This window comes from Chinchilla lanigera, unplaced genomic scaffold, assembly GCF_000276665.1.
Source record: "Chinchilla lanigera isolate Chin_1 unplaced genomic scaffold, ChiLan1.0 scaffold00082, whole genome shotgun sequence".
In the NCBI taxonomy this organism is placed as follows: Eukaryota; Metazoa; Chordata; class Mammalia; order Rodentia; family Chinchillidae; genus Chinchilla; species Chinchilla lanigera.
In genome coordinates, this window is record NW_004955483.1 from 7,973,011 (window position 1) to 8,000,727 (window position 27,717).

The window sequence follows — 27,717 nt, forward strand, 5'->3', positions numbered from 1 at the left end:
TTTCCCGCCTCGGGCATCGCTGGACGGCGGGCAGGCGCCGCCTCCGGGCACCGTCCGGCCGCGGGAGGAGGCAACTTGGAGGCTGGGACCCGCGCTCCCCCGCGGGGGCGGAGGTGACGGCGGCCGCCCCGTCCTGCACGCAGGTCCCAGCATGTCCTCCTCGGCCCCCGCCGCGGAGGGAGACGGAGCCCCGGCCCAGCCCGCGTCCGAGAAGGAGCCCGAAATGCCCGACCCGCGAGAGGAGAGTGAGGAGGAGGAGGAAGACGACGAGGACGAGGACGAGGAGGAAGAAAAAGGTGGGGGGGAAGTGGCATCCCTAAGCGATGGGTGTTTCTTAGACCGAAGTCTTTTTTTTTTTTTTTTTTTTTGGAAGGAAGCAGCTTTCTTACTTTTTGGCGCCTACAGGCATTCAGTCGGAGTACTTTTTAGCAAGAATGTATGCGAAATCTGTTTTTATGTTGAACAATGGCAGAGAATCGGCTTTGTGCTCTCTGGTTTTAAAAAAATATTTCTTAGCACTGATACGATTCGGGAATGTAGCCGACTTCCCGCCTCGGAATACGCGTTCCTAACATTTCATCATTTGACAGGAAGTTTGTAAGTCTCAGATCTGTTTTTTATTTTCAAATGGTGTGTGTGTGCCCTTTCCATTTGCTAAGGGAATGTTTTGATATTGCTGATTTCATCACGCAATTTTGTGCCTTCTGAAGTTATTGTAAGGTTTTGTTTTTGTATTTGCTGAGCTTCAGCAGAAGTCCTTTCTCAAAAGAGAGTTTCTTTGACGAGAAAACACCGGAGAAAGCTGTTGCTGAGAAAGTAGTTAAAAATGAAAGAGGTGAACTGTGAAAGGAAGTTATGAGCCCACAGCTGTCTCGGTTTTGATCTGAGTTTGCCCTGCAGGACGGTGGTATTAACTGTTGATGGACTGGAGCCATAAAACAAGAAACTTAACTTTATAGAGTGGGCCTGGGTAATTTATTCAAGATGTGGGGCCCCAGTGCCTTTTTGAGTTGTGCCAGCTTCCAGAGATGCTTCAGCAATTTGTAAGTCCCTAATGCCACAACTCTTAGCATTCTGTGATGATAGCAGCACAGTTTAGGTTTATTTCTATATGGCCACACAGTTCAGACGAATTGGGAAGAGCTTGAAGTTCTCTTTCCAAACCCAGGTTTACATTGTCATTTTAAGTTTAAATCAGTCCTTGGACAGCTTTCTGTAAATACTGTCTGGGTTAAGATTGATAACAGGCTAGGCCTTTTGCCTGAAGTGGCATGTCCCCTAATAAGGAATTATTTCTGTATTTGAGTGGAGCATTGCGTTTAATTGAAAACTTTAATGTGAATATGCATGTTTATTTGTAATACTGGGACTGAAAACTGGTTGTGTATTTCACTCCTAGCTAAGACATTCTCATGAATTTTTTTCCAGTTTTTTGTTTATCTTTAAGACTTTCAGGGGGCTGGGTTGAGGTAACCACAAAGATTATGGATTTTCTTGGTCAGGAATAAATTGCATAATTTCTGTAGATATAAATGACGAAAACACTGATGCTCAGAGAGTCCCAGATTTCCTTCTAGACAAATTGTGCATTTTGATTTTAACACACACTAGCACACATGCATCCCAGTGCTGGTGATCAAAACTAGGGCCTAGTGCATGCTCTGCAGACACTAACGCTGAGCTACACCTCCAGCCTTTGTGACTTTTTAAAAAACATTTTATAAAAAGTATGTCCAAGTTTTGTAGTTGTCTGATTCATTACATTCCTTAAGTTTGTTTGTTCTTTTTTAGGGTGTTCATGGGACAACTAGGGTTGTGAAAGTTCTTATTCTCTCATAGTTCTGGATATTTAATTAGTGGAGAGGCATTTTGGAAGCAAGGCAGGAAAATTAAGTCTGACAAAGTGTCAAATTAGCCCGAATTGGTGATAATTTGGGAGGAAGGGGAGAGAAAACACTAGTGGAAGGATGACTCCTAGTTTTTTTGTCTTTGGCATTTGAACCGATGGTATTAGTATTTGCTTTTTCTTTTTTGCTTTTTTTTGACATAGGACCTTACTGTGCAGTTCAGACTGGCCTCAAACTTGGAGCAATCTTCCTGCCTCAGCCTCCCAAGTGCTGGGGTTACAGGCATGTGCCACCACACTCAGCTAGTAGTAGTGTTTCCTGAAATAAATTTACAGTGATGATCAAGTTTGGAGATGATTATAACTTCTGTTTTGGATGTGTTAAGTGTAGGTACCTGTAGGATGTAAAATGGAACTGTTCAGGTCGCTGCCAGAGGTACATTAGGTTAATCTGAGTCTTAGAAAAATGCTCTGGCCAAGTTACTTATGGGTGATATTCAGAAGTAAGTGAACAGTTTAATTCACCATAGGAAAGATGTTGACTGATCCTACAAATTGCCCTACCGTGTTTGTTCCTCATTGTATACAGCAGTGTCAGTATACACCTGGTAGCATCCCTTTCTCCTGACTCATTCTGCTTGAACCCTTACATCCCTGAATCTTACCTGTCTTTCAGAGTCATTGCCATTGTTTGGTTCTCTTTTTCCTAATCTTCTCTTGAGGGCCGGGGAATATAGCTCAGGGGCATAAGTGCCTGCCTGGCAAGCGCAAGGTTCTGAGTTCAACTCCTGGTCCAAAAAAAAAAAAAAAAAAAGAGAAAACAAGAACAAAAACACATAAACCAAACCTAATCTTCCCTTGGCACACAGAACTTTATTTGTATTTTAAGGTGTTTTATCATCATCTGTGTTATCTGTATCTTTTCCATGAGAGAAGATCATTTTCAAGAAATACTGTGTCATAGTCATCTGTTAACTCCTGCTTAATACTGAGTGCAGTTTTCTGTAAAATAAACATTCGCTCAAATGAATGAAAGAATTGTCAACTATGTCTAATGTTATTGTGATAGTTTATTTGATTTTATTTCAATCAGTAGGGTTTGGTTTTTGTTGTTTGGGTTTTTTTTTTTTTTTTTTTGAGATGGGGTCTTGCTGTAGTTCAGGCTGGCCTTGAACTCATTATGTAGACCAGGCTGCCCTCAAACTCATGTTGCCTCGACTTCGCAAGTGCTGGGATTGGCACTCCCCATCTTGCCACTGGTAAATGGTTTTAGATAAAATAATGTCTTAAACTTTATAAAGTATACACTCATTTTCTGAGTCATGTTATTTTTTTGTTTCAGGCAGGTTGGGCTAAACAGAATTTTAACATTCAGAATGATTTATTTTCATCGTTATGAACTTGTAGAATTTTTTTTTTAGCTGATAGTTGATAAAAGGTACAAAAATACAGTTGAATATGACTAGTTCTGGTAGTCTCCAGCACAGCAGGAGGTCTGTAATTTACAGTAGTGTATATGTTTAAGGGGTTGGAAATGTGTCTGTGGCAGAGCACATGCCTAGCATGCACAAGGCCCTGAGTTCAATCCCCAGCTCAGGAAAGAATATATTTGTTCAATGAAGGATAGAGGAAAGGAGTTCAATAGCTGACAAAACAAATGAGATGGGAAAAGTAATTCTCTTCATTTGATCAGTACGTATTATGTACATATATTGAATTATCACACTGAGCCTTGTAAATATATACAAAATAAGACAAACTTAGAGCTGGATGATTATTTACAAATAAAATACTTGGATTTTAACAGCAGTAATTATAGTTGAACAAAAAAGTTTATTTTCTGATTATTTTTAAGTGGGTCCCTGTGAGTTTGCCAGGTAAGTAAGATGTTATGCTAAAAACTTTTATATGCTTTTGACAAGCATGCTTGGAGAAGAATGTTTGGGGGTTTTCTTTCGTTTATGTTTGCCTAATAGAGTTAATACATTGTGTAGCTTTTGGTTGAAGAAGCCCAGCAGAGTTGATATTCTTTAGTTTTTTGTTTAAGAAATACTGAATTAATTTCTAGAAAAGAGTCTCATCGTGGAAGGCAAGAGGGAAAAGAAGAAAGTAGAGAGGTTGACAATGCAAGTGTCTTCCTTACAAAGAGAACCATTTACGATTGCACAAGGTAAAGTGTATTGTATATTTCTTCCATTTTATGGTGAAAATGTCCAGATATGGAAAAATGATGCTTAGCAGTATTTAGTATAAACAGGGTATTTAGTGCTGAGGAAGTGGCAGTAAATTTTTGGTAAGTAATTTTATTTAATTTTCCCCATTAAAGCATAGATATATAAATTACGCTATAATTTTTTGTTATATTCTGTTACACTATAAAATAATTCTCATAAAATTAACTTTATAAATGTATAATAATAGGTAATTAACTGTGATTTTTTTCTAGGGAAAGGGCAGAAACTTTGTGAAATTGAAAGGATACATTTCTTTCTAAGTAAGAAAAAAACAGATGAACTAAGAAATTTACACAAACTGCTTTACAACAGACCAGGCACAGTAAGACCTTTTCTTATACTTTTAGTTTATTTACATGTTTATGTATTAAAGTACTTCACAGTAGAACCATAACTTTAGTTCTGTAGAAGACTTTAATGAACCAGCATAGTGGCATAAGCCTGTAGTCCCAGGTACACATGAAGAGGCTGAGGTAGGAGAATCGAAAAAAGCTAGCCAGGGGAACTGAAACCCTGGCTCAGTGAGAGAGCTCAGGGTGGTGTAGCTCAGTGGTACAGGTACAGAGCTTACCCAGCATGTGGAAGCCCAAGGGTTCAATCCCCTTTACTACAAAACCCAAAAAAGATTGAGTTCAGATCTTCCATTCTTACATCTGGTAATCTGAGCAACATAATTGAAGATACTATGTAATACAACAACCACTGTTAATTCCTATCATTTTGTTTTGAAACCCTGTATCACTGTTAATGTTCTTGCTTTGTTTTGTTTGTGTTTGTGATGTTGGTATACTGATATTGTTCTTTTTTTTTTCTTTTACTACTCTCTTTAAAATAAAAAAAATAGGGGCTGGGGATTTAGCTCAGCAGCACAGTGCCTGCCTGGCAAGCGCAAGGTCGTGAGTTCGATTCCTGGTACCAGAAAAAAGAAAAGCAAACAAACAAACAAAAAAAAAAACCCAAAAAATTGAAAGAAGAAAAATAAAGATTGAGTTCAATTTCTGCCGTGTACAAATAAGCAAACTGGTCTTTTACCACAGATCACATAGTAGCAGTTAGGGATACACTGCCCAGGGCTTTGTAGTGCCATTCTTTTTATTTCAAACTGAAATTTCAAATTACGAAATACAAATTAATGCTTTTAATCTTTATATTAGAAGAAATTTATTTTGGGGGTATTCTGGCCACTCCGAATAAATGATTCAGTGTAACTGTATGACATTTTGAGCAAAAACTTAATAAAAGTAGGTGGTAAGTCTTTACTAAAGGGTATTTTTTTTTTATTACACTATGTGTATAACTTAGTATTTTTATATAATTAAAGAAATTGCTTTGTCTTGTTTGAGGGGGATTAAATTTGATGTTAGAATGTCTGAAGCATGGTGTAATTTATTTTCATGTATATTAATCTCATTCAGTCCTCATTACCCAAATTCCACAAGTCTCAACTAGTAGTATCTCCTGATACTATGAAATAAGTTGTAAAAATTCCTAGATGGGAATCCACTCAAATTCAAACTTTATTTTTATAGAATTAAGCTTGTAGGATTTTTAAGATGTTAATATACTAGTAACATATTTTTTTAGTTTTGAATAGTAAACATTGAATAAATCAATATTGTGACTGGGACACATGAAAATAAAGATGTTGGCTTTAAATTTTCCTTTTGTACATTACTAGATAAGTAGTATTAATAAGAGAAATATTTCAGGTGTCCTCATTAAAGAAGAATGTGGGTCAGTTCAGTGGCTTTCCATTTGAAAAAGGGAGTACACAATATAAAAAGAAGGAAGAAATGTTGAAAAAGTAAGTTACCATGTTTATTTTTTCTTAAAAATAATTACCTGTTCCTTTTTGGTAGAATGTTGGTTTTTGTTTGCTTTTACCTTAAGTGCCAAGAATGGACTTCTTTGTGGTGTTAGCTTGGGATATTCATTAATATCCAACAAACGATGACCGTCAGGATTATTGAACAGTTTTAAAGAAAGTTTTGTTTCCTAGAAGAGTGATATGTACAAGTTAATTATTCAGAGTCCAAAATTCAAAAGGTCTAGAGGGAATGTGTAAAAATCTTCCCTCTTCCTATCCCATCCGCTCTCTGTTCCTTTTTAAAACCATTTAAGCTGTTTGAACGTCATCAGTTTGATAGAAACAGTATTTTTCATCATAGTGCCAGAAAGGTCATAACTCTTAAAGCTTTCATTAAATGCTGATAGTTTAAGAACTTAAGTAAAGCTGGGCACGGTGGCACATACCTGTAATCCCAGCACTTGGGAGGCTGAGGCAGTACGATCATTGCAAGTTCATGACCAACCTGGGCTACAAAGTGAGCTCAAGGCCAGCCTAAACTGCATCGTGAGACCCTGTCTCAAAAAGAGCCAAAAATATAAATAAATAAATTAATTAATTAATTTACTTTCCTAGTTCTTTTTGTTCGTTTGTTTTCTGGTATCGAGAATTGAACTCATGACCTTGCACTTACCAGGCAGGCGCTGTGCCGCTGAGCTAAATCCCCAGCCCCTAGTTTTTCTGAAACATCATAGTTGAAATGCTGAGGAGAAAGTGTAATATTTTATCACTAGCCAGAAGAATTATCAGGTTCCATGAGTTTTGTAGTATTGAAAACTTTTTACATAATTTTCTAGTCAATTTACTTAAAAGTCCATTTATTCTTATACTGACTGCCTTTGAAACTTAATTGATAAGGGCTGTTTTCACTTTCCTAATAATCATATCTGGTTGTACATTAGCCAAGATTAAGGTTCAGAGAAAATAGGCTGTTTCTGGCTGTTATCTTTATGTTGTAGGGAATGTTAAAAAATCCTTGGTTTTTCCCATTTTCTTGTTTCAGGTTTAGAAATGCCATGTTAAAGAGTATATGTGAAGTTCTTGATTTGGAGAGATCCGGTGTAAATAGTGAACTGGTGAAGAGGATCTTGAATTTTTTAATGCATCCAAAACCATCAGGCAAAGTGAGGACAAATTTTTACTGTTTGAGTAACCAATTAGTGATTAATGGTAGTTGCTTTTTTCTATAAAATAGTAGTTTAAGCATCATTGCACTTGACATTCAGTAATGTCTACATTCATTGGAATGTGGCCTTCCATTGATAAAACTGCAACACTTTCATGATAGAAATATAGAAAGTATAGGAGTATGTTTCCTTGTATCAGATATGAGCGGTAGAAAGAATATTAAGAAAATAACTAAATTAATGTCAGATGAGACAAAATATAAACTAGGGTTCTGTGACTAAAGGCCCAGGACAGTGGAAACGAACTGAGGATGAGTTAGGCTGGAGGATGAGACAACATGTAATCAAGGACAAGAAAGACAAGATGGAGGGGGCTGGGGATTTAGCTCAGCGGCAAAGTGCCTGCCTGGCAAGCGCAAGGTCGTGAGTTCGGTTCCTGGTACTGGAGAAAAAACAAACAAAAAAAAAAAGACAAGATGGAAGGTGTATTAGAACTGGATGTTGCAACAAAGATGGTCCTACATTGTATTCCCAGAATCCTTAGCAGAGGCTTAGGAGCTTGGACAAGGAAAACAAAGTCTGCTAATTTTCCCACTCTACCTAAAATTTAGGTTTACACCTAATTGTATAGCAGCAGATAGTATCAGTTAATAAAAACATCTGTGGAAGTGTTTAGCTGACCTTGCATTTTTAAGACAGGGTTAGTGTTTCATATTCCTTCCTTATTTTGTAGAAACTGAACATAAAAGAGGTCCTGCAGGTCTAGGAGTTTAGGAGAATGCCATTTGCTGAGGGGAGGAGAGACCATGAAGAATTTAAAAACAAAACCCAAAAAATAACAGCTCTGTGACTTGATTTCCCTGCCATTGGTTCTGCTCACTGTTGGCTGGACAAGGGCAGAGAACAGTCATGGTGCTACTTTAGTTAAGCAGCTACAATGATTTTCATGTCTCAGATTAGCCTATGTGAAGATAAGAGGTTATCTTTATTTTCTAACTTAACTGTAACCATCTATACTTGTGCTGTTTTAGGATTTCATGTGGCAAGTTGATTGCTGTTTCCTCAGAAGTAATTACCAAGTTGCCTAAGTTATAAAGGATACATTTATACTCCTTTTCACAATGGTTTTCAAACTGGTTGGTTTTAGGACCCCCTTTACCCTTTTTTAAAAAAGAAATCAATGAGGATACCAAGAGTTGGTTTATTCTAAACAGGTTTATTCTAAAATAACATGTTAACAGAATATATTTTATGCAAAAAGTGTGCTTTCAAAAGAATTGGTGAGGGGCTGGGGATTTAGCTCAGTGGCAAAGCGCCTGCCTGGCAAGCGCAAGGTCATGAGTTCGGTTCCCGGTACCGGAGAAAAACAAAAAAAAAAAAAAAAAAGAATCGGTGAGAAGAGTAGCTTTTTTTTTTCTCCCATTTTGTACATCTCTTTAATGTTTGGTTTAAGAGAAAAAGCTCACCAGGCTGGTGGTATGTACCTGCACTGAGGCAGGAGGCAGGAGGATCAGCATAAGTTCAGGGCCAACCTACATGGTAAATTCAAGGCAGGTCTGAACTACATAACGAGACCCTGTCTCAAGAGGAAAAAAAAAAAGAAAAAGCTCAATTCTCTTTGGCTTCTCAGTCTCTTAAATTAAAATGTACTGTTTTTCTTCCATGAAGAATATGAAGAAAATTCAGCCTCTGGCAGATATGTAGATAGAAAAAGGAATATTTTCAAATAATTGTGGATATTTTCTTTTGATGTAACAACTCATTCACAATTGGTAGTTTCTTAAAGATAAGTTGTAATGTGTAACGTAGATTTGAAGGCATATTAATGATCTTGGATTTTTTACTTGTATATAGTTTTGTAACATGCATTTACCTAATAGTTGCTTGAATTATGCAGATCTTCTAAAAGTTGATATAGAAACTATAAAGAAATAATTAAACATCTCATCAGAAAAATTTTTAGCTACTAGGAAATCACGTTTATGGTAATGTGGCTTTTCCAGCATTCTGATTTCCACTTGAAATTGTAAAATTTACTGATAATACTGTAGTTGTTTTTCTGTAAGTAATAGATTCATCTGCTCACTTTTGAGAATATGCCTATCAAATCTATAGGTTTGTCAGTTCTTTTAAAAATGGTGTTCTAGGCCTAGCTAGAACACTCAGGAGTAGAGTGCTTGTTTCCCTTCGGTGAGGCCCTGGGTTCAGTTCCCAGCACTGCCAAAAAAAATAATGATGTTCCCTGAAAAAAGTAGCTAATTTAGCTCACAATTCAAACAGTTTGCACAAGTGCTTACTACAGCAAACCATTGCACTTTGATGTGTAGCCAGAATACTTTATATGTCTCCCATTTTGTTGTAGTTGTTTTAAAGATCCTTGCTCAAATGCTGAAAGATATTTATTGCCTCATCAAGAACACTCCTAACTGAAAGTTTTCTGTTTTTGTTACTGCTTCTATGGAGTTGTAAGGCATACAGTGACTAATAAAGGCAGTACATGTCCTGCCTTTATTAATGCTAAGGGGCCCACAATTTTACCTATCTTTGCTTTTGTACAGTTATCTTTAGTACCAGTTCTTCAAGTGTGATCCTGTGAAGATTACTTCCTAATATGAGGATATCCAAGCTCAAGCTATTTTCTGTGCTACTATGCTTCCATCACTTAAGAAAAATGCTATACTGTAAACTCATCATTAGTTTTTCTCTATAATAATTTTTAAAGTTCTAAAGGAATGCAATGTTCATCATTTTTTTTGCTACCTTATACTTCTATCTTGATCTTACTTGTTAATAAGATTTTGTTTCCAAAAAGAGACAATGCTATTGACATTGGATTCTAATTAATAGATTTAGAATTCATATAATACTCTAAAACGTTTGTGTATTATTTTGTGTTTTCACTTGAAAGTTTTTTTCTTGGAGTTGCATTTTCTTTGTTGGTTACTTGAATAATTTAATATATTCTTTCAGTTTTCTGTATAGATTTATCCAGTTCTCATTGCAGTGTCACCATTGCTAATTCTGTATATATGCTGTGTCCTCACTACCTGCATCTGCTTCCTGAGCTTCAATAGTGAAGGAATCACATTTTTCTAATATTTTTGAGACTTAGAGTTCATGTAGTGAACAGTAAGAGTTTGAATAGTGAGACCCACCTTTTCTCTGAACAGTGCTGTCAGAATTTATCTAAATAGAATTGGATCCTGGTAATATAGTTGGTGATGGGTGACAAGCAGGGATATGCATTCAAGAAAGTTTTTTGTAGAGAATCCGGTTTGAGAAGTATGTTTGGTCCACTAACTTAAAATTTTTGGAATGGCCAAAATTGGCTTTTGTGGTTTGCCTTTAGAAAGGCGAATTGTTTGGACAAGGAAGAGACTGTCCTGTGGTTTATTTGTAGATAGCCTAAGAATACTAGATTGCACAAAACACTTTTTCTTAAGTTTTGTGTAGGTGACAAGTTACTCCCCAAAAGATTGGATATTCTTGGGAGACCTGTGGTTTTGCTAATTGCATGAAAAATATTTCCTAATGTTACCACATTTATATAGTTGAAAATATAAGTGTATTCTGTATTCCTTATCTGGAACACTTGTGACCAGAAGTGTTTCAGTTTTTTGGGGGTCGGGGGTTGCATATACATAATGAGATGTCCTAGGGTGGTATTTAAACTTTAACACAAAACTCATTAGGCTTTTATATGAGCCCTAGTGTACACATACATGTAGCCTGAAGATAATATATTTAGTCCCCATGCAATTTGACTAGAACTTGAATCATATGAGGTCAGGGGTGGAATTTTCTTCTGGGCATCATGTCAACATTTACAGAGGTCGGGATTTGGAAGCATTTTGTATTTGTATTTCCTTCATATTGTAGAGTTTACTTTTCTGCCAGTTGTAGAAAATTAACAGGCAAAATATAAGATACTTAAAGCCTCAAAAATAATACTAATTCCTTAGTGTATGTATTTCCAGTGCTTTATGTAAGGCTATTTTATAGTGTTTAATTTCAGAATTTAGCAAATACTCCCCTAAGAAAGCATTTAAAAATTAAATTTTTTTGATTAATATCCAATCATTTTTCTCGTGATTTGCTCTGCTTTTAAAATATGTGTGGTTTAATTGAATATCAGAGTAATAGTAATGCATCTGTTTTGTGGTTCTTAATTACCTTCATAACTAACATACCCAACACATTACTTATTCAGAAGCATCAATGAGAATGTGATCTTGCATTGTTGAAAGTAGAGCTTAGAGATAATACAGTACTTCATTCACAAATTCAGGATATGTAATTGTGATCATGTTTTATCTTCCTTATGGATAGTTGATTCATGGACCCTCTTACACAAGGAGCTCCTTTGTCAGTGAGTTTTAATGCTTATAAAAAATGAAATAAATTATCTAACTTAAAATACTGCCCTGATAAAGTGTAGGTAACAGTCTGAGCATAATATAGTATGCACTTGGGCTTCTAGTCCATTGTCAGAACCTGGAATACATATTTTCTCAGCCTTTGCAAAGAGTTTTTGCTAGAGATTTAGAACACATGGGAACATTGATAGGTAATACAAGTTTACATTAACCTGACACATTGTTAAAAATGAATTCTTCACTTGATCTTAGCCAAAAGGCCAAGAAGCAATTAAAACTGAATTGTTTATAAAGCTCCTAACCTTATATTCTTGAGAGTTGAGAAATGGTTGTCAGAACAGTTGATTGAGTTAGAAATATACCTTATTGTTGTTGTTATAAATTTTTTTATGCAGCCATTGCCAAAATCTAAAAAAACTTCTAGCAAAGGCAGTAAAAAGGAACGAAACAGTTCTGGAATGGCAAGGAAGGCAAAACAAACGAAATGTCTTGAAATTCTGTCGGATGAATCTAGTAGTGATGAAGATGAAAAGAAAAACAAGGAAGCATCTTCAGATGAAGATAAAGAAAGTGAAGAGGAGGTAAAGTATTTCTTTCTATGGAGAGTGTTAAGTATTTTTGGTATATAATAAATACATCCAGGAAACAATTCTATATTAGTTGTTTTTAATTGTGAAGATGCAGAAATAAGTGCAAACTTGTATCTTTTCCTAAACAAACATTTAGTTGTATTGCCAAGCCAAAATGTAAGAATTGGAAAACTGAAGTTGTTGTGGCCTAGATTTGATGTGCTGCAGGCTTTGAGCTGGATTTGAAGTCTAGAATATAGTTAAGGTAAGGGAAGTAGGTGAGATGCACATCCTGGACAGGAACACAGGAGCAAATTGTTACAGAATTGTTTTCACGGTATCTTAGCTTTTTTTTTTTTTTTTAAGAGCAGAATATATTTATCGGGGGAAAGAAAGCTTCTGTCCAAGAGAGGGACGGAAATGGGGCCGAGTGGGATACCCAGGACTCTTGTCTTTTTTAGGGACTTTATAGAGCAAAACCACAAGGTGAAGCAGGTCCAAGGTAGGGAAAATGGACAAAACTATGGTCAGCCAATAATAATTGTTCAGGTAAAATTGATTAAATTGGGATCAAATGGGGAAGCGAGTCACGTAGCAAGCAGGCATGAATACAGAACGAGAGCTTTTCCTGTAAGGGGTTGGGTCAGGGACTCTTCACGGTGATTGCTACCTATTTAGAATATCAATCCCTGAGGTCCATCCCTTGGGAGGTAAGAGGGTGCCTTTGTGTAATCTTTAGTCTTGAGATCTGGCCCAAAGCAGCTACCATCTCTCCATTTGTAAGGTATCTTGTCTTCCATTGTGGCTCCTTAGAGGGGCAGGCCCTGTCTGACTGCCTATAATATGTCTGTCTAACTCAGCTGCCTATGACATTCCCCCGCTCTGAAGAAGTAACCTGAACTGCTGTGAGGAAGTAACGGGAGATGACCGCTCTGGCTTCTTCAGGATGAAAGGGGTTGTAGTTGTTGATCAGCAGTCAGAGATACTCTTCAGAGGGTCTATTTAAGGGCCCTTGATAGACGTTTTCATCTTGGGTAGGCATATAGCTTTAAATCTCTGTCCAAGGATCTCAATGGGAAACTCCAAAATGATACAGGAAAATAAAAACTCCCAACCTGAATGATATCTGGGACGAGTTAGTGTTCTCTAAAATCAAAGAATGAATTTTAGGAACAACAGAGGTTAAGAGCAGAATATATTTATTGAGGGAAAGAAAGCTGCTGTCCAGGAGAGGGACAGAAGCGGGGCCTGAGTGGGTTACCCCCACAGTATATTATCTTATGTTTGAACTGATTACTTTCTCATGCAAAAAAAGTTTTAAGGATCATCTTTTTTTTTCAACTATTGAGGACTTTTTAATGAAAATAGTATTTGGTCAGTAGGGGAATGCCTCTCGTTTTGTCTTCAGGATTATTTGTAAAACGTTGAGAATACCTTCCGGTGTGAAATACTAGGGATAACTGATGAAGTAGGAATTTAACTTTTGTTTTGTTTTTAACTATTCTGTCAAGTAGATTAGGGAGAACAGGTACAGAAGAGCAGTTGCTGTTGCTAATGACGGATTGGTAGACTATTTAATCTTGTTTTGAGGTCTTCCTTCAGAGGGCAGAACTTGCTCTGTAAATGGTGTAATCTTCTTTATCTTACTTAGGGACTTGATTAAAGCTGGCTTGACATTTTGGGCTAAATAATTCCTTATTGTGGGGGCCACTTTCGTACCCTAGTTGTGACAATCCAAGATGTCTGTAGATAATGCCCCACACCCCATGTGGGGGCACCATCTCCAGAGTTAAGAGGCACTACAGAGTTAAGAGGGATTGAAATGTCCTATTTTATATGTGTATATATTTAGTCTGTATATTTGTCTTGAGGTATTTAATTTTATAACTTTCAATGTCAAATTTTATAAAAATACCTGTAAAACTAAGTATGAACACATATTTGAAGAGAGACCTGCAAATCTAGGAGGGTGCTTCATAAATACCCTAATGTATTTTTGGCATGAAAGAAAATTAAGTAATTTGATCAAGATTTTTGTGTTTTGGACATTGAAAGGAAAACATGTTCATTTGTACTTGTAGCAATTTAAAAGTAATTGTGTCCTGTGTTCAAATTGTATGTCATCTATCATTTACCATTGAAAGATAGTTGAAACATGAAAAGTTGTCATAGAATGTGTGTATTACATTTTTTCAGAGACAAAGCATAAACCTTAACAACTGCATTCAAATCCCATCTCTCTTGGATTGTTATTGTATGGCTTTGGACAAAGTTATTTAAACTCTACCTCTGTTTCCCATCAGTAAAATGAAGATAATAATAGTACTACCCTATTAAGTCCTTAGACGTATTGAATACTACCCATGTGTTAAATGACTTTATTTAAAATAGTGCAGTGCCACCAGGCTTGCTGGCACATTCCTGTAATGCCAGCACCAGAGGCTTAAGGCAGGAGGATCACAGCCTGGGCTACTTAGTGAGTTCAAGGCCAGCCTGAACTACATGGTGAGACCCTGTCTCAAAAAATAAAGCACAGTGCCGGCCCATGTACTACTATGTAAATATTGGTTGTGGCTATTATTGTTAAAAGTTGCCTTTTATGGCAAGTTAAATTTCTACATTTCATCTCCCTGTCATGGTCAACGTGCAGGTTTAAAGTGAGGATGTTTTATACTTATTTTCCAGATTGTTACCCCATGGTTCTGAGTTAGTTTTGTCCTCTGTTTATAACCATTTTGGTTTTTGGATAGTGATCACATGTAGAATTGTTCCACTAAAGAAGTTTAGTGCTATTAACTAAGGTGTATTGCTAGAAATTCAGGTCAAATGATAGAAATTTACAGGGTGAAAAACATAAAAATGCTTTTACATGCTTTAAGTATGTAAAATCACAATATAAATCCTTTCAGTGTTGTTATTTTTCCTGCATACGCTTGTTCTGATAGGCTTCGTAAGATATAATTCCAATATAGTTTAGACTGAGAGACACACCACCACCTCCCCCATAAAATTCCCTCTAGTAGGATTAGGCAGTCTTACTACTCTAAAAGCCCTTTAAATTTAGGACTGTTCTGAAAAACTTTATTGCTGATGCCATTTCTGTGAAAGGCTCTTCTGATTGCTTTTGAAAGGTAAGTTCCAGCAGGAGGAGGAGTATTTTCTATGGCAGGCTTGTTTTTCTTTATTCTTCCACTTTACAAAGAATCAGCCTGTGGCAGCCATGTTAGGAATGTTGTAAGTGGAGGTATTTTTGGTTATTATTATGAAAGGACCCCTTTTCTAAAAGGCCATAAAGAAAAAATGCACGTTAATTGGAAAAGTTACAGTTTTTTTTAATAGTTTTTCTATTGATTGCCTAAAATTTTTCTCTTAGGATGAGCTTCTTGTTCTATTAGAGATTCTTAAAATCTAAACTATGAAGATTAATTTTACCTTTATCGGTTTCCTCTGTAAATTGAGAGATTTGGACTGTAATTGGTAGTCCAAGTGTACCCTGCATTGTTATTAAAGTGAAAAGTTCTACACATAGTTGTCCTTTGGCAGGTTATATAAGTTGAATATTACTGATTGCCTTGCTTGATTTGGTGTTTAGCATAGGAAGAGTCAGATGCTTAATTTTTAAGTAAAGTCAGTATTTTTTAAAATAAGTCACTGAAATCCTAAAAACAGAACTGACAAGTTTCTAAAAAAATCTTTTTAAAACTAGATGCTGGAATTGAGCATATTAGCTGATAATTGCTAAAGCTTTTGAGGTTTTCTGTCTCCTGTACCCTTGTTCCTATGATACGCAGTGAGTAGAAGCTCATAACTGTTTTGTAATCTTCCTAAGAATCAACTCAAATTAGAAGGTGCTCTTTCTGAGAGTTAACTTTGATAGTTCCTCTATAGAAAGAACTGTTCTGAATTTCCTCATTAGCTTGGGTCGTGGACATAGGCTTTTTAGGACAAAAAGAAGAACAGTTGGAAACCAGGAAGGAACTGGTAGATGAAGTTTCTTTAAACAGACTGAAAATTAACTTGTTCCCAGATGGGATTAGCACCTTGAGCAAGTGAGATTAAACCTTGCTTTTTTGTGCCTCTCACATGCATTAACCTGAAGCATAGAGAAATTATTACAGAGTACAGAAAAAAGAAAGGGGAAACAGCGCCCACTGGGGAAAGAACTAAACGTGGTAGACCCTTAAAAGCATTCCTTATGGTTTTTAAAAGTTTATCCTAATATACCTCTTTATCTTTAGTGTTTTTAATGCAGTCTTATCTCCAGAGAAATACAAACTTTGTGGATGTATTGCTTTGTATTTAGAATTTATTTCAATGTTCCCATATGTATCAGCAGTTTCTAGCTGAAATAATTCACAATCTTACTGATGTCCAAAACAAGTTCATTTGCCTTTCACCATAAGTCCACAGATGGGCAGTTCTGGAAAGGTGTCCAGGATGTGGGTGCCATCTCCTCCTGATCTCCTCCTTGGCATATAGCCTTCAGTGATGTTTGGCTTTTTTCCTTGGAGGAGATGCATTTTACCAGCGATCTCTGTACAAGGCATTGGCCAGAACTTTGTCAGCTGGTAGTTTAGCTGCAGGAGAAGCTGTATGAGATCCTAGTGTTACATTTCCTGCCTTCTCAGGAAGGAGGTAAATTAAAAGTGGGTCGGCAGTAAGCCATCCTACAAATTAGAGAAACTTTCATTTATAAGTTTTCGTAGTAGTAGAGCCAGGCATGGTGTTGCATACCTGTAAAATCCCACCATGCAGGAGGCTGAGGCAGGAGGATTGCCATGAGTTTGAGGCCAGCCTGCACTATATTTATAATGAACTCTACATAGTGAGATCCTGTCTTGAATATGAAAGTTCTGGTAGTCCTGAATTATGTTTTTTTAAAGACTAAAATCTCATAATTTTACCAGAAAAATCACAAAATTGAATGAACCATTTAAACCTTCTTTTGGAAGGCAAATTGAGTAATCACTGTAATAAAGTCCATTTATACTTAAACTTGATTTCATAGTCTTTTGTGAACTATATCTACATTTGCACATTCTTTTCTCTTGGCATATTTAGTTTTCTCAGCCAAGTTGTTAAAAGAAAGTGTTTTAAGCTAATTTTTATTTTGTTCATCTGTTCACCCAGTACAACCTTTCTGCTGTGAGGACAGAATTCTGGCTCTGTGACAGGCGTCTTTTTTGGCGACCCTCCTTCAAGAGCCCAGCTGCCTATAAAAGATAGGTAAGCCATAATCTCCCAAGATTTTTTTTTTTTTTAATTTTGGCCTTCCTTCAAAAAGTGCTTGTGTCATTTCTCTGATTCTATAATCAGACATGGAAAATGCTTTTCCAATTTTTGAAAATTTATATTACTAAGCTTTTAAAAATTTAAATTATAGTACTATCAGAAATCTGTTCCCTTTTAGCACAGCAAAAATACCTAAAATAGTTGATGGTCCTGCTTGAACCACTTGCAGTGTATTTAGAAATAGCAAAGCAAAATCTTTAGAAATCCTCTGATTTGGAAACTGGCTTTTTCTTTATTGTTTTCCTCCCCACTCTTGTTACCTAATCTTTTCCTCGTGTATGTTGTTAATGACTCAGTCTTGACTCTGAGTTACCTTCAACATTTTTCCTTTGTGATAGCACATTTTTAATATAATTACTAATATTTTTGAATATTAAAAAGACATAAAACAAGGTGCCAGTACTTGATTTCTTAATGTAACCACTTTTCTTTTTTTTTTTGAGACAGGGTCTCCCTTTGTAGTTCAGGCTGGCCTCAAGCTCATGGTGATCCTCCTGCCTCAGCCACTCACATGCTGGGATTACAGGTGTCTGCCACTACACCCAGCTTGTAACCACTTTTTAATTGTTCTGTTTAATATGTTGGCAGAATGCTAAGTTCTGTTGGGGCTGCAGAAGATTTTTTCCCCAAAATACCATTTAATACTTAATTCTTCAAAGAATATAGCTTTTGAGAGAGGGCTTAAAGGAGAAATAGAAGAAGTACCAATTCAGCTTGACCTTGGGAATAGAGGGGAAAGTTAGATTTGTGTACCATGATGGGAAGCAGGGAAGGCAGAGTTGCTTTAAACAGACACACTTGTTTATAAATAGACTTGGGTGTTACAGAAGTAGAGCACTGAGAGATGGAGCTAGATTAATGGAGTTATAGTCAGACTTTTGCGAACCCGGGAGGCTGGGCATTGTGTGACTGACTAGTACAGACTTTAGGGATGCAGTTAGTATTCTCGCTGTGTGGAAACAGTTTTCTATCTATACCTGACATTTTTATGAGGAAGGGAAAAAAAAATAAGTCATGTCCTCTGTGTACCAGGAGCTGTGTACCTGAACTGTCAGCTCAGGAGGGAGAATTCCTTCAATAAGCATTTATTGGAACAGACATGGAGGCAGCTGTTGAGAGTCTTCCATGTATCATATACTTTCTTACCTTACATCTCATTTATTCCTGATGTTCTTGATTTTTGAGAGATGAAAGATACAACGCCTCACTTTTGTATTTGAGGCTATGCTGAATATAAATGATCATTTTGGTTTTTTGAGACAAAGTCTTGCTGTGTAGTCCATGCAGGCCTTAAGTTCACAAATTCCCTTGCCTCAGCCTCCAGAGTGCTAGGATTCTGAGTGTGTGCCATCATGGCCAGCATGTAATGATCTTTTTAAGTGCTCTCTCTGTCTAAAACTGACCAGAAGTTATAGTTCATATACTTGTGCCTTTAGAGACCTATGGTACTAGGGATTTAGATCTGATTTTAAATAATAACTTTAAAGTTAACTAGTATATGTCCATTGCTTATTAAAACTAAAAAGATTATTAACATAAACTTTGTAACTTTATATAGTGAGGAATTATCCTTTTGAATGCTTTATATGGTTTTTGCTTTTTCTGCATATATTTTGTGGGGCTTTTTATATCATAAGATAGTGTATTAAAGAAGTGTTATAGAAGTTCTTTTGCCTTTTAATCACACTTTCATAACTTCAGGGCTGAGAGTATAAGTAAACGAGTCTTACAAATGATACAGAGATGAACATAAGAAATATTTAAATGGCCACTGTAAACCACTCTTCTAGTTGCCTGGGAACTGACAGAGCTAAAAAAAAGGTAATAGGTCTGTTCTGGTGCAGGTGATCAGATCTGCCATTAAGCCTGCAGTGTAGTTCATAAATAACCGGTTTTATATACATGCCTGTTATCTGTACACTTGCTTTTCTGCCTTATGTGTATTAACGTTTTTATCATTACTTCACCTCCATAGTTGTAGCCATAGTCAACTGATCCTATGATGCCTAAAAGGCATTTTTATGTACACTGAAAAGTCCTCTGCATGTTAAAGAGATGAAAGTGATGGGCACATGTTAAAATGAGCGAAGTGGTACCATTAGTACCTTCCCATTTGCAGATAAGTACAAAAGCATAGAGAGGAGTGATTTATTTGCTGGGAAGGCAAAATTAGTGGTAGAGTCAGGATTATAACCAGCTCTCACCATTAAGCCTACATTGTTACTCACTGTTTTACTATACCTTCCACAAAGTAGGGATTTAATGAACTATAGTCCAAGCCCTGTGGAGTGTGGAGCAGTCAGACTGATGGCATAGTATAAGAGCTAGAAGCAGTCACCCTTTCCAGTCCTTTGAGGAATAACTTAGTTTCTTGTATCTACATATTGTGATTATTCTGTGTATTAAGTTGGTCAGTTGAATTTATGAACGTCTTAATATTCCTTTTCAGAGCCTAAGGTAGTTTGTGTGAACTAGTGGACATCTAATAAACTTACAACTTAGTTCAAGTTAGTCGTCGAAAACTGATAAACCAGTGATGCTTTTCCTATGGTCCAACGGTCTGGAACATCTCAGAATTATCAAATAGGCTAAAAAAAAACCCCTCCGAATTAAAACATCCACAGTAAAGTGCACATCCTTTACTTTTAGAAGCATGTCAGCCCTTTGCCACCTCTTAAATGTATTTTGTAGTAGCAGGCAAACTAGACAGGTTAGCTAGTTCCCTGGCAACAGTACAATTATCAAAATAATGCAGTGATACTAGGCTTATCTAGATATATACAATGATAGCACTTTAACAAATCCAGTGAAATGCACCTAGAAATAATAGAAAAACCACTTAACTTTTAGAACAAATTGGACTGTGTACTTCAAAGGACAAGTTCAACACAATATTTATCTTAGGGCATTTGTTTGTGTAGAATGCTTTTGCCTTTGGAAATGTTAGGTGAAGAATTAGTACTTGCTATTTTTAAGACCTAGCATGTAAATTGTAATTTTGTCATTTTAGTCTGTCCACACGTATGCAGTTCGCGTTTCTTCAATAGGTGTGGGTTAGTGGTTAGAAACACATGTTCTGGGGCTCAATCTATATGTGAATATTGGCTCTTTATTATAAATGTGACTGTGGACAAGATAACCTCACTGAGCTTAGTGTCCTCATATAGTCATAAATATTTACTGCACAACTTCTGAGTACCAGGCAGCATTTTAGGAGTGAGGGGTACATTAGTGAACACAAGAAGGGAAAAAACCTGTCTTCATGGAATTTAGATTCTAGTTGGGGGAGAAAGATAATGGATAATAGCATTTATATTTTAGGAATTTTTTTCTCCCTGAGATTAAATGAAGTAGTACATTCAAAGCTTTCTAGCTATACAACAGAACAAATGTGGCATCTATTTTATTTTTGTAATTGTTTCCTGACATGGTTAGACTTATGATAGAATAAAATTATGTTAAGTGTATTAGTCATTTCTCACAAATAATTAGTAATCATATTTAATTTTTGATAATCTAATGTTCATTTTCTCCAGTTTTGAAAGGCATCAGGGAAAAGAAGGGTTGCAGTCAATCTCATCAATGTATGTAATATGCTTTCCTTTCCAGCAGCCACCAAAAAAGACATCTAAAAAAGAAAAAACTAAACAGAAAGCTACTTCTAAAAGTAAAAAGTCTGTAAAAAGTGCTAATGTTAAGAAGGCAGATAGCAGCACCACAAAGAAGAATCAGAACAGTTCCAAAAAAGGTGCGTAAAAAATTACATTATCAGCAGATTTTAAAATATTAAAACATGTATGTAGTGAATAGTAATTAAATGTGTAAAGACAACAGGAAAACTGCACAGAACACTGGGAAAAGGTAGTATGCCAGTTTTAAGGATTTTTCAAAACTGACATGAAATTTTCAGTGCATATTTATCAACTACAATTAAACTAAAATTTTAAAATCTTTTAGAAAGTGAATCTGAGGATAGTTCAGATGATGAGCCTTTAATTAAAAAACTGAAGAAACCACCTACAGATGAAGAGTTAAAGGAAACAGTGAAGAAATTATTGGCCAATGCTAATTTGGAGGAAGTCACAATGAAGCAGATTTGCAAAGAGGTAACTGCATAAAGTTTAGATCAGTTTTGTTTTGCCTCCGCCTCCCCTTACTGGGAATTGAACTCACAACCTTGCGCTTGCCGGGCAGGCGCTGTGCCGCTGAGCTAAATCCCCAGCCCCAAGTTTAGATCATTGTGTTTTGACTTGAATACTTCTTTTGCCCGTTCCTGAATTTGAAACTACATCTTTTTTGTGCATTCATCACTGAACATTTGTTAAACTCCTATCTACCAGGTAGTCTTACAAGTACTGGGATACCATATTAAATACTCATAAAATAGTCTAAAAGTCTGTCCTAAATGGAGTTATCTTATATAATCTCATGGACTGCCTTATTATTATTATGGTAAATTGTAGATTTAAGTTTGTGGGGGTTTTTTTGGTACTGAGAATTGAACTCAGGACCTCATGCTTGCGAGGCAGGCGCTGTGCCACTGAATTATATCTAGATTAAGTTCTTATTCAAGTTTCTTTAAAGTTCTCCTAAAACTTCTCAGGAAATTAAATGTTCTAGTCTTGAGTGATTTTACTCTAGATCCCAAATTCAGAGATTTAAATATTTAGTTTCTTATGGCAGAATAAAGTTAAATTTTGAAGTGTACTAAAGGTAAAAAACACTCTACATTTTTTTAAGATGATAGATTATTGTTTATTGATTGAACTTCCACTGCATGTCAGGGACAGGGCTAGATATTACAGATTGTGCAGAGAAACTTATCACTTGGCTTTAAAGAGGGCTTAAGATCCAGTGAGCATGAAAGAGCCACATACTCCAGTGAGGGCTGTGAGTACAGCATGGAAGGAGCTGCAGCACCACAGAACGTACCTACTTGGGATGGGGGGTGGACTTTCAGGAGTCTGGAGAAGCTTCTGGAAGAGCTATTAGCTGAGTTCTTAATAGTGAGTACAGTATCCGCTTTTCCATACAGTTGAGGAATAGTGACGTAGTCACTTAAATACTGAGTTTAATATAATCTTACGACTAGGAATCTTCACAGAAGAGAATACTAGTTTTGTGGAACTTAGGTATGTTTTGTTGCTGAGTTTGGTTTTCTTCTTGAAACTAGTGGGGACTGGGGAGGCTGTGAGATATCAGGCAGCGGTATAATACCATCATTTTTAGTTTTTAAAGTTCTCATAATATCAAGAAGGATCAAGCAAAGGATGAGACAGACAGGAAACACACTTTATGTCATACTTTAAGAAACAGGGTTGGGCTTGGGCAGACTTGCTTGCCTTGCATGTGCGAGGCCCTTGGATTTGATCCATGGTACCATGGAAGGAATAAGGCAAAAGGTGCCATAATCCAAGTCATAGTAGGAGATCCTGATCAAGTATTGCTTTATTGTGATTGTGACAGTAGAGTTTGGATGAAATAAATGATAATAGAGAAAATAATAGTCTATAAATAATAGTCTAATAGAAAATAATAGTCTAATAGAAAATAATAGATAATAGAGAATTTTAGAAGAAAACATGACTTTTGGACTTTTTAAAATAATCAAGTGAAGGATGAAGTAAAGTGTGAACATTGTGATTCTCTAATTTAGAGAGAAATCTTAAACCAGAATGTTGCTGGGAATTAGACCAGGAATATAGATAAGTGACCCAGGCAGGCAGAGAAAGTATGAAATACACAAAAACAATCCTGAAGACTAGTACTAAGAGGTAAGAAGAAACTTCTACAAATATAAGAAATTATAGTCAGGAGAGGCAAGGCCAGAGGGAGTGGTGCTATGAAAGCCAAGAGAAGATGGTCTCAAAAAACGGGATAGCACCTGTAGGCAGCAGATACAGAAAAGAAATGCTTAGAAAAAGATGACACTTAAAACGTAAAATACACTCAGCCTTGTCTAACTAATCTAAGAGACAGAAATTAAACATTTTTGAAAAAGACTACAATAAAAATTGAAATTCATGAACAGTGTACGGGGACAGGCTGTCATGCTGTAAGTCATAATAGCTTCTTTGGAGGATACTTAAGTAGGATCTTTAAATTGCAAATACCCTTTTAAACTAGTGGTTCAGTTTTTTGGTCTCCAACCTAAAGACAGCCACCGGTGTAAATGATTCTAATATATTCAGCATGTCTAATACTGAAAAACCAGAAATAAATTAACCTTAAATGGCCATTAATAGAGAAATAGATGGTTTACTGTGGTATTCCCATAATTTTTGGAATACTGTACCTTGTAGCAATTTAAAAGAACACGGAAAAACCTTCTTGGTATTAATTTCCTAAAACAGGATATTATAGAAGAAAAACCATTGCCATTTATACATGTATGTGTGTGGCTTTTTTTCAAAGTCTGGAAGATAACACACCAAACTGATCACTGACCCCCTCTGACGGGAGAGAGGGGTGGGGACAGTGAAGAAGGGGGATTAATTTTTTTCCACTTAGAGGATTTCTGCAAATACATATATGTAATTTTTTTAAAGGTGGCTTAAGTAATGAAGTGATTGTGTAATGACAGTGCTAAGGGTGATAACAGTTTTCTCAAATGAGTTAGTGAATAATGAGGCACATGAATCAATTAAATGTTGTTTTAAGCAGCATGAATTTGAAGAGAAAATACTTTTGAAAGGGCCAGGGGAGAGCTGGTATGTGTTATGCCAAAGAGCAAGTAGTAGGACCTACAGGGGAATTGAGGGGTGGGTCTTCATGAACTGTTGATGGATGCAGGCAGAATGAGAGGGGAAAGAGGTACAGCAGAAACTTCAGAATAATGCCTTCTTGAGTGAAAGCAGGGCTGGGGGGCATTTGAATGTGGAGCTGAAACTGCGAGTGGCCAGAGTGAAAGGAGAGTATGATCAGAGACTAAGAGTTGCTGGGAGACTTTGAAGTCCATGGATTAAAAACAGGACCAGTCTTTTCACAGCTTTTCAAAGTTAAATTTTCCCACAGCAGCCTATGGCCTATTGCAGTGGTGGTAAACCTGTTACACGCGTTACTGTTTCTCTTTTAAGACGAAAGATGTTTATGTTGAGTTGTACTAAAGCCTCAGTATTGAGGTTTAATTTCAGTGTTGGCACACTTTGTGATACGTAAGTGGGTTTAGGGCTGCAGTTTGGCAGTTGGTCTCTGAAAGGTTTGCCATCATCAGCCTCTGTCTTACTGATGGAAAATTAGTATTTAGAATAATTCATGGCTGGGGTTTCATGGGGGAAGAACAAGGGGCAAACAACCAGAGTAATTTAAACGATGGACTCTCTGTGAGGGCGGCCAACTGTAGTCTGGGCCAGTCCATCCTACCACCTGGTTTTGTGAATAAGGTTTCATCGTAATACAGCCACACCAGTTGAAGCTTGTCTGTTGCAGCTCTTTGCACTACAGCAGCATAGTTAAGTAGTTTTAACAGAAACCATGACTGTGCAAAACTCCAACTATTTACCACATGGCCTTGTACAAAAGCTTGCTAGCCTGATATAGGCTATGATCGTATACAATTGGGATTTAGTACAGCAAGTCTTAATCCAGGAGAATGTTCATAAATGGGATTTATTCCTATCTGACAAAGTGAGTCTTACACAGTATACTTGTGAAAGTTTACAACTCGAATGTTAGGAAGTCAGGAACTTACTGTACCAGCTACAGTGGGATTGAGAGAGTTACAAGGTTGACAAAAGAAAGGGGAATTTTAGAGTAAAATTTTAGGAGTAAGGACTGCAGAGACCACTTACGTCTTACTGATTTAATTGACAAAAGGATAGAGTAGTGTGGAGTAGAGGCCAGAATTCAAATTGTGGGATCATAAGTAGAATGATGATGATACAGAGAAGTAACTAAGTAGGTATCTCTAAAAGATACTTCACAGATAACCTACTGATACTGAGAGCTTAGTCCACTTAATTGTGATCTATTCACCTCTTTATTAATCCAGTTCATATTCCCAGTTTGTGAAGCACTGAGACATTTGCATGTTAATTTTCTTCTGCTTCATATATGGTATTAAAGCTACTCATTTGCAATACAGTTCTATATGGTGAACCAGAGTATTTTTAGAATATGCATACAGCTCTCTGTACAGCATAAATTTTTTTATTCAGATAGAATATTATTGGATTTAAAAATCTGCTTTATTTGCCCTTTTCATTATAGGTATATGAAAATTATCCTGCTTATGATTTAACTGAGAGAAAAGATTTCATAAAAACAACTGTAAAAGAGGTAACTTTCAGTCTTTTCCTGCTTTGATCATTTTGGATACAAGACTACAGAAATTATGTGTATCAAATATTGCATATTTTTCAAAGTATTCATGTGTGTAAGTCATATTTGATCCTTAAATTTCTTCAAAATAGGTGGGGAGACATTAATAGTTTGAATAGCTAATGACAGAATAACTAACTCAGTCTAAGACATGAATCACTATGTACATGGGAGGTATATATCTCAGAGTTGCTCAACAGCTTGAGAGCAAGTTCTAGCCCCCCGCCTAAAGCAAGGGAAGATCCATATTTAGTAGCTAATTCTATGTGGCTCCCAATGACTGCCTACAGTTACAGTCATAAAACTGATGTGAAAATTGGAATATGATTTATGATTTCTATATGCTTAATTATCTGTTAGGTATGGTAAAAATGTTTCTCTTTCATTACAGCTGATTTCTTGAGAAAGAAGACAAAGGACTTGTTCCTTTAGATTGGAAGATCTGATGTATACATTATACCAGCAAAGAGAATGTATTTCCTTTTCTAAATTCTTGTCTTGGTAGAACTTACTGCTGGCCTTTTTATCTTGGGTGTTAATGTAAATTTGAGTTTGTCATTTTAAACTGCATTTCTACACTGTTTTTAGTTTAAAATGTTGCATGGCAGTAATTGTTACTTGCTTTTATAGCTGTATTTTGTACATTTTGAATTTCTTTATATAAGGCTATAGATTCTTCAATTATGGGTTTTAGTGCACTTAATATTAGCTTGCTTAAGACATACTTTTAATCAAGTAGGACAAAAAATACTATAAGTGGCATTTATACCTGCAGAAACGATTGCAGTATTTAGTATATGAAATATTTTGAATATACATCTCTTCTGTCAGTGAACTCAGTGGCATTGTGTTCATCATACTAAATTACACAAGCTGTCTGGATAACTAATTGGAACTTCTTCTGCATGTGTATATATGCCAGGTTGTCAGCATGACAGAAGTGACAGATGTTATTTTTGTATTTTTAAAAAACAATTTGTTGTATATAAAGTTTTTTTATTTCTTTTGTGCAGATCAATTTTTAAACTCATGTAGGTAGGAACTTCACACTTACAAACTATGAAGTGTCAGTGTTAGCCAGAGTGCAACGGAGCAGTGGGAGTCGGAATTCGGTGATATTGCAGGAACTGTCTAGTTCTGCTTTGCCTTCCAAGTGTCATCAATTATAGTTTTAGTGTTAACTACAAAAGCAGAGGTAATGTTTCATATTAAGGACAGACTAAAATTAACACATCAAAGCTTCAAAAACTTCGGGAAAGAGTTAAGATTTAAGTACATTTGGCCTACATTAAGTGACATTTTTATTAACTGCTTTTGACCATATGCTGATATTTACAGGAAACCTGGCCACCTTCATAATTACGATAAAAGTACTAGGTAGAAGAGAAGAGAAATGTGTAGGCTGTGGCAGAATCTCTGACAGAGTATTTCTCAAAAGTGGTAGTATACTGTACTTATTTTTATCACTAAAGAGATTTACGGTGTTCGTTGAGTTTTACATTTTGGCCAATCAGGATTCCACGTGATCAATATATGGACCACTCCTGAATTTAAAAGACTGTGTCTTTTAAGTTGACTGTCTTAATTAGTTTACTAAATAACCTTTCTCTGAATTTTAAAATGAAACATGCTGCTATGACAGAATTAGGTATTTGAGGTACCAATTGAGTGTTTTAAAATCTTTGTATCACAGAACAGAAATACGTAAGAATGATACATGTTGAATGTTAAAAGGTATTTTCACAGATTTGACTTGTTCCTTGACAAAGTTAGGACATTAGGGAAGCGTACACTGAATAGAAATGAATGGGATAAGCAACTGAGACCTAAAATTTGGCCTTTGATTTTAAATACTTAATTTGTTCCTGTAAACCTTGTCAATAAAAAGAAAATCATTGGTGTTTTAAATCTCTTGCATTTGCTGTTTTAACTCATCCTAGGTTTAAGTTTCATTTACCCCTAGAGTCAGGATTTTTAAATGGAGTTAACCCCATAACCTGAATGATTTAGAGTGCTCTTCTTCTTACTGGTAACTGACCACTGCCGAAGTGATTTGGTTCAGATCAAAGTTAACACTTTTCAGTATTTACTATATAGGGGATAAGGAC

The 27,717-nt window shown here is 36.2% G+C and overlaps 1 protein-coding gene across 4 annotated transcripts; it reads left to right on the plus strand.

The window, feature by feature from the left end:
* Window positions 1–265: 265 nt before the first annotated feature.
* Window positions 266–27,517, plus strand: LOC102018096 (serine/threonine-protein phosphatase 6 regulatory subunit 1; the record flags this gene model as incomplete). 4 transcript variants are annotated; one of them, XM_005403389.2, is given in 10 exon segments in its annotated part: window positions 266–296; window positions 3,915–4,016; window positions 4,293–4,402; window positions 5,790–5,884; window positions 6,930–7,050; window positions 11,825–12,010; window positions 20,900–21,038; window positions 21,248–21,396; window positions 25,499–25,567; window positions 26,001–27,517. In XM_005403389.2, coding segments are annotated over 10 exon segments (1,014 nt in total), but the record flags the coding sequence as incomplete, so codon positions are not given.
* Window positions 27,518–27,717: the final 200 nt, after the last annotated feature.